This window comes from Choristoneura fumiferana, chromosome 21, assembly GCF_025370935.1.
Source record: "Choristoneura fumiferana chromosome 21, NRCan_CFum_1, whole genome shotgun sequence".
In the NCBI taxonomy this organism is placed as follows: Eukaryota; Metazoa; Arthropoda; class Insecta; order Lepidoptera; family Tortricidae; genus Choristoneura; species Choristoneura fumiferana.
Genome location: NC_133492.1, coordinates 13,224,943 through 13,237,467, shown reverse-complemented (window position 1 = coordinate 13,237,467; position 12,525 = coordinate 13,224,943). Strand labels below are relative to the sequence as shown.

At 37.3% G+C, this 12,525-nt stretch overlaps 2 protein-coding genes across 2 annotated transcripts; one reads left to right on the top strand and one right to left on the bottom strand.

The window, feature by feature from the left end:
• Window positions 1-7,473: 7,473 nt before the first annotated feature.
• Window positions 7,474-8,894, bottom strand: OXA1L (OXA1L mitochondrial inner membrane protein). The gene has a single exon (XM_074104146.1). It carries the CDS (start codon window positions 8,711-8,713, stop codon window positions 7,532-7,534), a length of 1,182 nt encoding a protein of 393 aa, XP_073960247.1. The 5' UTR covers window positions 8,714-8,894; the 3' UTR covers window positions 7,474-7,531.
• A 430-nt stretch (window positions 8,895-9,324) lies between these two features.
• On the top strand, window positions 9,325-11,623 carry LOC141439770 (U3 small nucleolar RNA-associated protein 15 homolog; the record flags this gene model as incomplete). The annotated part of the gene is given in 4 exon segments (XM_074104145.1): window positions 9,325-9,575; window positions 9,658-9,756; window positions 9,998-10,180; window positions 10,400-11,623. Coding segments are annotated over 4 exon segments (1,569 nt in total). The 3' UTR covers window positions 11,585-11,623.
• Between the last annotated feature and the right edge of the window lie 902 nt (window positions 11,624-12,525).

The following is a 12,525-nucleotide window of genomic DNA, read 5'->3' as shown; positions in this document are numbered from 1 at the left end:
CGGCTGATGATGATGATGATCACGCTAACAAAGCGAGTAATAGTACCTCGACGTTTCAGCCACATTGCAGTGGCCGTGGTCACTAGTCTACTTTTGTTGTGAATCCTACTACAAATACACAAACATAGAATAAAAAGTTTATACAATAGTAGACAAAGTGTTTTTTTTACATTTTGGAAGTGTATTTCCATCTCGTATAAACGGTGATAACGACTCGAAACTTAATATCTAACTTGAAAGTTTTTTTTCTAACGTGAGTCCCTACCAGATCGATTTCTAAGCCCAAAAAACTCAGTTGGTTGGCCATTGTGTACTGTCCAGGTTCTCTTTACAAACATGCTAATCAAGCGACAAAGGTGTCCGAGAAAACAAGTACCTAGGCGTAACTAATTTAACTTTTCCGTCGGTCCGAGCTTACATTCTATTGTTTATTTAGTTTGCCGGCCGCAAAGCAAGTTTGTAGTTGTTCAAGTTTAAATCAAATGGAACGTGAATGGAACGGTATCGCTGTGGTCTACGCTATGAATACTCGTAGCAGTTTTGTAACTTTGCTACGAATGCTACGGCGTAGCTAGTGCTACAACTGCGGTAAAAAGTAAAATGTTTTACAAAAAGTAGGTGTGCTACATAATGCTACGCTACAAGTTGTTACAGTTTGATTAATTCGAGTTAACACTTGACAGATGGGCGTGCCTTTAGTCAATTATCAACTTTGACGTCATACAAATAAAGCCATTTTTAGTATACCGCTACCCACGTTTACAGATTAGGTAAAAACTATTTTATTTGTATGGCCTCAAAGTTGAAAATTTACTAAAGGCACGCCCATCTGTCAAGTGTTAACTCCAAGTAATCGTACTGTACAGATGTGTAGTGATAATGTATTTGGAAAAAAAGTCGGTTATCTATCAGAATACTTTTAATATTAATATTACTTAAATTAGTATCATATCCATTCAATTCAATTCAATTCTTAAAGTAGCTTCGATACTATTATTACTTGGAAATTAGCCGTATCATATCCATTAATATAGACTATTATTTAGTGTCGAATGTCAAAACGGCTGTACAATAGGTAAGTTTTTTTTTTTTTATTCAACTGGATGGCAAACGAGCAAGTGGGTCTCCTGATGATAAGTATGGAAACTTATTGAGAGCATGATAAATACGAACTTTTCCAATAAAATATGATGGAAAACTGAAATATAATTTACATTTTTCATGCTTCGTTATTAAGATTATCGGGATAAAAGAAGCCTATGTGTTATTTTAGACGACCAGCTATCAACGAGTATAGTCAATAAGTCATAAATAAGGGATCACTTTTGTACCTTGTCACTTTAACGGCATGTTTGAAAAGCTATACGAGATTGTGTAACGACTGAAAGCGACAAGGTACAGAAATGATCACTTACTTATGACGTTGACTGTACATACCATTTTTAATCCAAATCCGAGACATTTTGGTGTAAACGAGTACCTACGAGTACTTAACTAACACACGCACACGCGTACGCTTATTAACATACGCAAACTTTATTAATTTCCGTTAGGTATTCGAATGATATCAATAATCACCTATTTATACCGGGTGTGACCTGTAATACGAGCAAATAATTAAAACATAGATCGTACTCGTCAAACTAAGCAACATTAGTTCAGCGACTTTTAAAAATAATGGATTCTTTCGATTTTCCTTTTTTAATACAAATTAAATACTGCAATCAATGAACGCCATCCTAGAACACAACCAAAGAGTATTAGTACCAATATAGAAAAAGAGTGGCAACTCTATGGTCAAATTTGCATGTATGGTAACAAGCGCTATCTGGTAGCTAGCTGAAGAACTAAATCTGACATAACACACACATGTACATGCACGCACACAACAAGCTTAACGTCTATAAAGCCCAGTTTAGACCTGTAAGAAAATTGCGCAAGTTGCATTACATCGCGAGGCCGGAAAGCAAACGAGTTTATGGTGGTCACTTCACTTGGTCACCCAAGCGGAGCAATGTAATACAACTTGAAGAAAACAGCAAAAAATCAGATAAACTTATAAATCATCCGCGAAAGCCAGACAGCCAACATACAGCAGACTGAATTTTTCAAGTCCACGTTTGACACATTTGTCTATTAAGTGCTATCATTTTGTCGCCAGAGGCGCTGGCGTGTACGTGAAAAGGTGATGTTTTAAGTGTGCCCCCACTGAACACAACCGACATGGCCTGTCACTGTCACGCTACAAAAATCAACCATTTTGCTTTACATTGCTCCTTCGAATAAACTTTAAAGTGTAATAAAAATATTGCTCATATTACAGGCCACACCCGGTATTTAATTTAGTTTTAACCTTCACAACTACGAATATCTCGCCAATTTAATTATTAGCAGCCCGTCTCCAAGCTTTAGGGGTTGTCTAATACTAAAAAGGAATATTGATGCCTTAAATTTTCTTATTATTCAGACTAATTAGGTACTCAGCGAAGTGAGCGGCGATATTGCTTTTTGTAATTTAATTTCTACGTTGCCAGGCGACTAATACAACGATATTTAGTTATTGTTGTATGACAATCAATTTATAGAGAGCTGAACAACTCTGTCGTCATAACGAAAAGGGACACAACTAGCATTTTTTGTGAAATTGAGTTAAATACATATTCAGAATCATGAAAAAAGGCGTATCTGTCTGATTTTTTCTAGACATCTTCGAAAATAACTTCACCGTAAGCCTATAGGGCAGGGCACAACTGCCCGAGATATTCAAATGTATTAAAGCAAAGAGGCATATTTGGCTATGGTTAAAATGCTTAACTAAAAAGGTTAATTTCAGTGATATTAAAAATAAAGGGCCTATGTAGGCTAAGGGGCTGTTTCACCTTCCATTGATTAGTGTTAACTGACGGTTAAATGTGATGCCGTCTCCGTCTATTCGAACAAAACAAATAGGGACGGCATCACATTTAACCGCCAGTTAACACTAATCAATGGATGGTGAAACAGCCCCTAAATGTGCCTTATTTTTAATGTTAGGTAAATAATTTTGAGTATTAAAATGGAAATGTATAAATAACCGAAAATATGCCTATTTTACCACGAGCTTTAAGGTGAAGGAAAACATCGCAAGGAAATCTACACAAACCTATGCCTATTAACCTCCGACGCAAAAAGAGGGGTGTTATAAGTTTGACCGCTATGTGTGTCTGTGTGTCTGTATGTCTGTCCGTCTGTCTGTGGCACCGTAGCTCTTAAACGGGTGGACCGATTTGAATGCGGTTTTTTTTTATTTGTAATCAGGTTTTCTAGCGATGGTTCTTAGACATGTTTCATCAAAATCGATTTAGCCGTTTTTGAGATATTAAACTTTGTTCCTAACATTGTCTCCACTTGTCTAAAATGTTAAAATGAAATGGCCTTTTTCTTTGGTTATTAATACGTTGCAAGACTTTTTACTTTATTGTTTCATCAAAATCGGTTGAGCCGTTGAAATTCACGTGCGAAATTACATTCGCAATATCACGAGGTTATAGATAACCTAACCAACAAGCAAAAAGTTGGAAACCCGGCTTTGTCACTTTAAACTTCAATATCTCAAAAATGGCTGAACCGATTTTGATGAAACATGTCTAAGAACCATCGCTAGAAAATTTGCTTTCAAGTAAAACACACAACCCCTCTTTTTGCGTCGGGGGTTAAAAACAGCCATTCGACGATAAAACATAGAATAAAAAACAATCGACGATTCGTTTATAGACCCGTGTAGTGAAGTAATCGGGTCCATGTTATATCGACTCTCATACATAACTGTCGCAATTCATAGTGTTTGTCATAAATGTCATAATGTAGGAATTGTTTTTCATAACTCTTTTTTGCTGAATCCATCAATGAGGGCTATCGCGTATGAATTCGCCGCTAGAGGCGCTAGTGTAGCGTGAGGTCTCCGAAATGTCGAATCTCATAGTTTTTGGGTGAGCTACGCGGGTTTATTTATAATTAGAATAATTTTGTGAATATTTTGCAATATCTGAAATTAATTATGGCAAATATGCGTTCCGGGGCAATGAATGTCTGTGTTTTGAGACAGTTTTGTCTTTTGGAAACCTTTTTCCTCCCTTTTTTCCGAACAAAACGGGGACTATGCAACACTGTGGCATGCTCGATATTTTTATGGTACGGTTTTAAGGTGTATTAAATATGATTTTAATCTAAACTTTGTTTTCACGCCCGTAATAACAGACTTTAAAATCCATACTTAAAAACCTCACGCAACAGTACGCCATCTAGTGAGACACAAAACAATAGCCCTCATTGTTCAGAATTGTTATAAAACAAACCTAACCTAACCTCTACTTACAAGATAACCACCCATAGGCACAATTCCTAAAAAATATGGCTCGAAGGGAAAAAATTATGAATAAAAAAATTATGACAAACATTACTTTATGATTTCCGAAAATTATGAGAGTAGATGCGCACCGGAAGTAATCATAATTACATCACCGATGACCCTATCCCGCCCTTCCACAAAATAGTGCAAACGACCCTCCACATTTTAAAGTAAAGTTCACCGCATTTATAACCAGCTGAGCCCCCCAGATTAACAACGTCAAGATAACCTACTTTATTAAGCCATGTAACCTACATGCATAAAATTTAAATGCTAACTATCAAACATTTAGATTTACTGGGACGTTAATCTGCTGAAAATAAGGGGCGCGGTTCGTGCTTTAGCGATTCAGAACTATTTGTTTAAAGTTAATAGTATATATTGCAATATTTCAGCTTGTTGTCTAGAGCGGCCTTATTTAAGGCTAACTATTAAGTATATACCTACTACTTATGCTACACGTACCTATCTTCAAAAGAAAATAGGGTTCATGGTTAGTTTCGGTGTTAAAACGAAAATAAATATAAATACATGCAGTAACATTCCTTGTCTGAAAAATAGTTTTATTATAACACAATACAAATATTTGCGCGATTTTTCAGAAACTTTTTAAGTGCGTGGCGCCCCACGTCGTACGAGTAAACGCCTCCTACCTACCTTACCTTACCTTAAACATCTTTTTTACTTCTTTATTATGAGAGGGAGGCAAACGAGGAAGCGGGTCGTCTGATGGGTAATGATCACCACCGGCCATGGGTATCAACTACTCAAGGGGACTCAGTGGTCCGTTGTCGGCCTTTTAAGAAACGCTTTATTTTTCGAAAAGATAGTTATTAACCGTGTTAATTATTATAATCATTTTTAATGTGACTTTAACTAATACCGTAAACTGCTTCAACTTTGCCCTCTGGCCCCAACATTGCCTGATTCGATTTAGAGTCGATGACTAGCACCCTTCTAGATTTTTAAACTTTGACCCCCCGTAATAATAATTCCCGTGTAGATAAAAATTTAAAACCTATAACAGTGCTAAGTTATCGACTCTAAATCGAATCAGGCAATGTTGGGGCCAGAGGGCAAAGTTGAAGCAGTTTACGGTACCTCCTATTACACAATGTTTTAGACTATCGCGGTCATTACTAGGTAATTTTATGATTTAAATTCGGGTTTTTTTCCGCGTAGGTACCTTGATTTTAGAGAAGCTCGAACATGATCATGTGTCATGGTCGTCTCGTGATCATGGCGCATGCAACTGTGCCGAAATATCGAGCTTCATCAAGTATCTACCGAAGTATCAAGGTACGCGGAACAAAACTCGGATTTAAATCATAAAATTAATAGGTAACTATTACTTTCGTTTGATAAATTGGTACACGGGCGGAGATGAAGTTCAAAAGAAGGGCCCAAGTAGGTAGAATATTTCTTAACTTTTAGTCGCTCTTTGATCTTCACACAAACTCTTTGATCGTAATTTATTCGATAGAAATGGCTTAGCGTTTACAAAGAAAATGTAACTGAAAATATGACATTATTAACAAACTTTTCCAATACAAAAATACCTTTGCGACAGTCTGGATGTCAACATAAAAGTTCCATTGAAAATGTCTTTAAAACCTTTACTAAGGTCTGACAAGTTACTATAAATTAGAATATTTTTATGTCGTTTCGTCGTCACGTAACCATAATGGTGATTTCCCACCGGCGAGGCGAGACGAGACGAGGCGAGACGAGAATTGAAATTTGTAGGTATCTATGCATTCTCGCGCGCCCCGTCGCGGGCGCTGCCATACAAATTTCAATGCTCGGCTCGCTTCGCCGGTGGAAAACCACCTTAAGGACCAGTACAGAGGGTCTATTAGAAGACCGAAGTCGAAGACGAGGGCTTTAATGAGTCGATGTTCGTAATTCTAGTACCGCCCGTGCGACATACAATGCTTTTCATCACATTTGCGAGTAAAATTGTATAAACTATTTTCTTTCCAAAATTGCCGATACCGCTGATTGCGCTCTTGTTTGTGCAGTTCGGCCAAATTTCATAACTTTATGTCAATGAAAAGCACCCTACAAGAATAAAATTAACAGATAACAAGAAGACACCGTAACATTCAGAAATATTATAATAAATAAATAAATATCATGGGACACTTCACACCAATTGACCTAGTCCCAAACTAAGCAAAGCTTGTACTATGGATACTAGGAAACGGATAAACATACTTATATAGATAAATGCATACTTAAATACATACTGAACATCCAAGACCCGAGAACAAGCATTCATATTATTCATACAAATATCTGCCCCGGCTGAGAATCGAACCCGGAACCTCAAGCTTGGCAATTCGCAATTATATTGGGCTTACGGTTTTAGTCTACCTAAGCAATAACCTAACCAACAAAAAGTTGGAAAACCCCGACTTTGTCACTTCAAAGTTCAATACCTCAAAAACGGCTGAACCGATTTTGATAAAACATGTTTAAGAACCATCGCTAGAAAACCTGCTTTCAATTAAAAAAAAACTGTATTCAAATCGGTCCACCCGTTTAAAAGCTACGGTGCCACAGACAGACCGACACCATAGCGGTCAAACTTCTAACACCCCTTGGGGGTGTAAAAAGCGTCGGGGGTTAAAAAGCGACGTGTATAAGAAGGGGAACAGCAAGTAAGTTTAGACTACTAACGCCATCTGTCCGTATATGTTCAAAGTAGTTGACAATTTATAAAGTCAACTCTATTATATAGATGTCGTTACTAATCAACTACCATTTAAAAGGGAGATAAGCATTAGATATGACTTCGTAAAGATAATTAAATTACAATTAGTCAACTAAGGGAATATCAGTGATCCATTTGTAAATACAGATCCATTTATAATTAATAGCTCAATAGGGAGACTTTACCCAAGATAAGTAATTTATGAACAGTACAATTTGTTGCTTTGTGTCCAAAAACATTTATTAATCTGTCATCTCCCAGGATAACAGGATCAAAGGAATTTGGGCACAAATTTGTGCCTCTGGGAGAGGACAGGTTAACTGTTATAGCATTATATTTCCTCTTTTAATAGGTGAACAAAAACAATTAATTTATAATTATAAGTCAACATTTATTACTAAGATAATCTACAAACTAAACGACAAAAATCATTTTGGTTTCGCTTGAACATTTGACAACTTTGTGGGATCAAATTTGTATGTTTTCTGCAGGGGTCCTTTCCCAGCCTTTGTGAAGATCAGTTCATCTATCCTCTGTCTATCTGCCAGTTCCTTCGAGATTTTCATATTTGTCCAAGAATCCTTGGCACCCTCAACAAAACCTTTTTTCTTAATTGGCAAGTTATCAGGTGTATGCTTAATCAGTTTAGGAATCTTGAGGTAGTCTCTAACTGCTGGTATTTTGAGAACACCAACTTGGATGAGTGAGATGAAATTACTGGAACACCAGTAACAGAGAATAGCCCCTGGGAAGTTGATGGTGAACGGGATCATGACAAGTGGTATGGCTCGTAAGAAATATCTCATCATAACCATGTTTGATGCTTCTAGGCGACCCCCATCTACTCCCAATTCGATAGTCGCCCACAATGTGGCACTAGTTATTAAGGGAAGCAGAAAGAACTGATCTGGGACTGTCAAATCCATGAACCAGCCTAAACCGCCATATGTCATGCTCTCAACAGGACAGTTGGCCATCCCTCTCAGCCCCATGAAGAAAGAAATGAAGAAGGGTGCCTGTGCCAGCGGCACCAACATATTTTTCAGAGGGTTCAAACCTTTCTCCTTCATAAACATCATCATTTCTTGAGCATACCGAGCTGCCTCTAGTTGATTGCCAGACTGGCGCGCTTGGGTCATCTTAAGTTGCAAAGTTTGTATTTCTGGCAGATTGTTGTTCATGACTGCTGTGTTCCGTTGTGACATGATAACTAATGGGAACATGGTGACTCTGACGACGACAGTGCCTATTAAAATAGCACCCCACCATGGTATGTCAAGTGAGACATGGAGGAATTCTAAGCATTGCTGCACCATGCCAACAGGGCTCCAACCACCAAGTCCCAAACTGGCAAATGTAGGTTCTCCATTAGCCGATAGAGATTGAACAGCATCGGCTAATCCGCCCGACAATTCAGGTACCGGAGGAGGCTCTGGTATCGCGTCAACGACAGAAATTGGCTTAATTGTATCGCTGCCCGAAGAGGAAAACCGCACAGATCCAGCTGATGCGTACACATAGTAAACCTTCGCTTTTTTAACCTCAAATTTATCGCAAAACAAATTCAAAGTAGCGCTACGGCGCCCGTGGCGACTTAACAACTTGAACATTTTCACTAACTAAATGCCACAATGTCACTTATAAGAAATGGTGTGTTTAAAATACAGCTATGATACTAATCATATTATCGATTACACAATATTATTCACTATTCATGAGTGATTTTTTTCTAAATTAAAATCTTAACCCAATATCGGGTCACACAGATGTATAAAATGAAATGACACTAATCTTGACTTGACAGTGACGGTAGCTGCTAACGGTTTCTAAGTAGCAGTTTTAGAGAGTAGCTCAAATAGCTTAGATGGCTTTGAGGCCAAAATCCTAGAATCCAGTCCCTATTTATTTCCGGTCCAAACTATAACGAAGCTGCAGGGCTACTACGAAACTCAAAACTCGAAGTTCGTATCGCACCGTCACTTTCGCTCTCGTATTAAATAGTATAAGTGTTAGAGGGACCGCACGACACGAACTTCGAGTTTCGAGTTTCGTAGTAGCCCTGCTGTGTAACGAAGTGCGTATTGGCCAAACTAACAACGACGTTCATTGCCATCAATAAGCGGTTCTTACCACGTTCTTACCATTAATTTGGAGATGTCAATTTACTAGTCTCGACTCGCTCGTTCGTTCTTTTGTTATGACAGATCACAGACTATAAGAGATGTGACAGATGATTTGTTAGGTTATAACTGCATGGAAATTATTGGGAATCTATCCTACCTATGCAAAACATTAGTTCTCTGAGTAGTCTGTGTATGCAAGTTACACAAATCAATCATACACCTGTTGTTGCTATGAAAATCTGTCAATATGGCTAAAGTTTCCTTTCCTTTTAAGAAAACAAATAAGTCTTTATTCTTGTCATCTACATCAGCAGTAACACAGGATTCTCTTTACTGGAAGAAACTTGGAGTAAGTTTGTTATAGGTTGTGTCATTACTTAATTTAACTGTGGGTATCAACAACACTAATTTTATTGTACATGGTGTTTTAGTTGCCAGTTCTCGTCAAAGAATACGGGGCTATCGATTACTTGGATTTTTGCCCTGTGGAGCCCTACTATTTTGCCGCAACATGCTCCGTGAGAGTTCAAGTGAGTGTTATTCTTTTACTGTGTGATATAACAGATGAATGCGACGTCGGGGACGGTGACTCAACGGGGTCACGCCGTTTTGTCACCAAATTAGTTTTAAATATTTTTGATTATAAATATGTATGTTAGTCTGTAAGGTATTTATTGTATGGGCCAAGTTGCCCGAAATAAATGAATTTATTATTATTATTATTATAACGTATTAACATACTTTACTAACTTCTTTTATTTATGTTTTCAGATATATGACCCAATAACTAAGGTAGTTGCTAAAAACCTTTCCCAATTTGTGCAAGGAGCCTATGGTGCTTCGTTCAGACGTGATGGCCGCTTGCTTGTGGCTGGGAGTGAGGAAGCTGTTGTGAAACTGTTTGATGTCCAGTCTAAGAATGTACTCAGGGTATTCACAGGACATACTGGACCGGTAAGTTACTGGCCATCAACAAAGTTTAAAAAAAACTTTTTTTTGTGACTGTCTGGCACTCTTTTAGCAAGATGAATTTTGCCAATGTTAATATAGATAGATTACACCAAATGAGGACTGTTTTTTTATACAATTTTGAATTTGGGGGAAGTAATGCTTATTGTATTTCAAAAAAATCAGAAATGTACTTTTAAACAAATATTTGTTTTATACTTTCAGGTCCACAGGACTTACTTTACAAAAGACCAAACAAAAGTCCTTAGTTGTTCAGATGACAAATCAGTTGGGATATGGGACATAGCCACCGAAGCAAGAATTGCTAGTTTCTCAGAACACACAGACTATGTTCGAGCAGGAGCCACAAGCCCCATCTCTCCAGAAATCATCCTATCAGGTGGCTATGACAATACACTCAAACTGTATGACTGCAGGTCAAATGAGACTGTACTTACGGTAAACCATGGAGAACCAGTGGAGTCCACACTCTTCCTGCCATCAGGTGGTATTTTCATAAGTGCTGGAGGCACAGAAGTCAAAGTATGGGACATTTTCAATGGAGGGAAGCTACTATCTTGTATTTCACAGCACCACAAAACTGTTACATCATTGCGACTTTCCAGCAACAACAGCAGACTGATCTCTGCTTCCTTGGATAGACATCTCAAGATCTATGACATTTCTACATTCAATGTTGTTCACAACATAGATTTCCCTAATGCTATTCTTAGTATGGCTATATCAGATAACGATGATATTCTTGCAGTTGGAATGGTAGATGGTGTCATATCTATCAGCAAACGGGAACATTCCAAAACTAAAAAGACTGTAGAGAAAAAGGGCATCTACAAATTTGCAGCTGATGTAGTTCCCAATGCTAATGTGGACATAACAGTAACTAAAACTCGGATTGCCAAAGAGCCGAAAATGGATAAATGCTTAAGAAAGTTAGAATACACAAGGGCACTTTCTAATGCATTGAAAAATTCTGAAAAGTATCCAATTAGAGCTGCAGCTTTGCTACAAGAATTGCTTAAAAGAAATGTATTGCACCCGGCAATGTCAGGTCTGGATGATTACCAAATCAGAATGTTATTTATATTTACACGGAAACATTTAGGCGACGCAAAGTTTAACAGGACCATTATTGATGTTTTGAATGTCATTGTAGATGTGTTTGGCAATCAAATCCACCAGTTATCGAAAGATAATCAATTTTTATATGAAAACATAGCTAAAAAAGTGAATGATGAGATTGAGGTGTGCAAAAGTGTGAGTGAACTAGAAGGAGCAATCAGCTTGTTGCTCTCTGGAGCGCAGGCAGGATCAGCGGCAAGTTCTTTAGATTTAAACGAGACACTTGCGCCATCTACTAAAGCTCTAAAAGAAATTGTAATTGATGTTTAATAAAAGACAAGAAATAAAACGCCTTTTTTCATGTTTTAATCTTTCGTGATTTTCACTCATAGTTAAATATCAAATGGGACATAACACGCTAAGAATTTACCTTGACGTTTCGACCGCATTGCAGGTGGTCGTGGTCATGAGAAGACTCGCCGATATTTTTTCGTAATAGGCTTTGCCTGTTGAACTTTATTGTAAAGAGTTTTTCACTTCATATGCTCGTAAAGTTGGTATTTATACTGGATCTAGGCGATATAAAAAAACTTTTTATGCTCTAGTGCATAAAGTAAAATCTTCGTCAAGACCAAGGTAATCAGGTGTCAACAGCTACAAACAAAAAAGTTTCTAAATATTTTTTACTCATTTTTAATTTATATACTTAAATAAAAATCAATAAAATTAAAAAATACAACTATAGCATGTAAAATAAAAGGTTCTCAGAAGCCCTCAGAACGGTATCGGTCGCATACATTTTACTTCTATGGTTGCATTCTTATTTATTTATCTGATGCATTATATATATAAATAAAATAGGCTTACGTTTGGCCTCAATCTCACTTGATGGTGTTGTGACGGTTTGTGTTGTGTCCCATATCACAAGCATAGAGAGAGACAGAGAGCATCACAACACACCAAAAATTAATTGTAAACCGGACTTTATACCCAGACTTTCTAATAGCTCCCTTTAAAAACGACAGTCAACCCGTTGCGAATGTTTTTTTTTCATATAATCCTGTACAATCTGTAGCATAAATCAAATAATGGATTCTTGGCTTTTAAGATCATTAAATATTCGATAGTGTACGTGGTATACATCAGAACGCTTAGCGTTTTCTGTTAAAAAAAATGTAAAATTAATTTAGACACCATTTTTGTCCCTACAGTTTCAAAATTCTGGAATATGTGGGAAACGTTCCCAAGTACAAAATACGAGTACGAAAAAT

Excerpts from the sequence above, each read along its gene's own strand:
- OXA1L (XM_074104146.1), bottom strand. The coding sequence starts at position 8,713 with ATGTTCAAGTTGTTAAGTCGCCACGGGCGCCGTAGCGCTACTTTGAAT.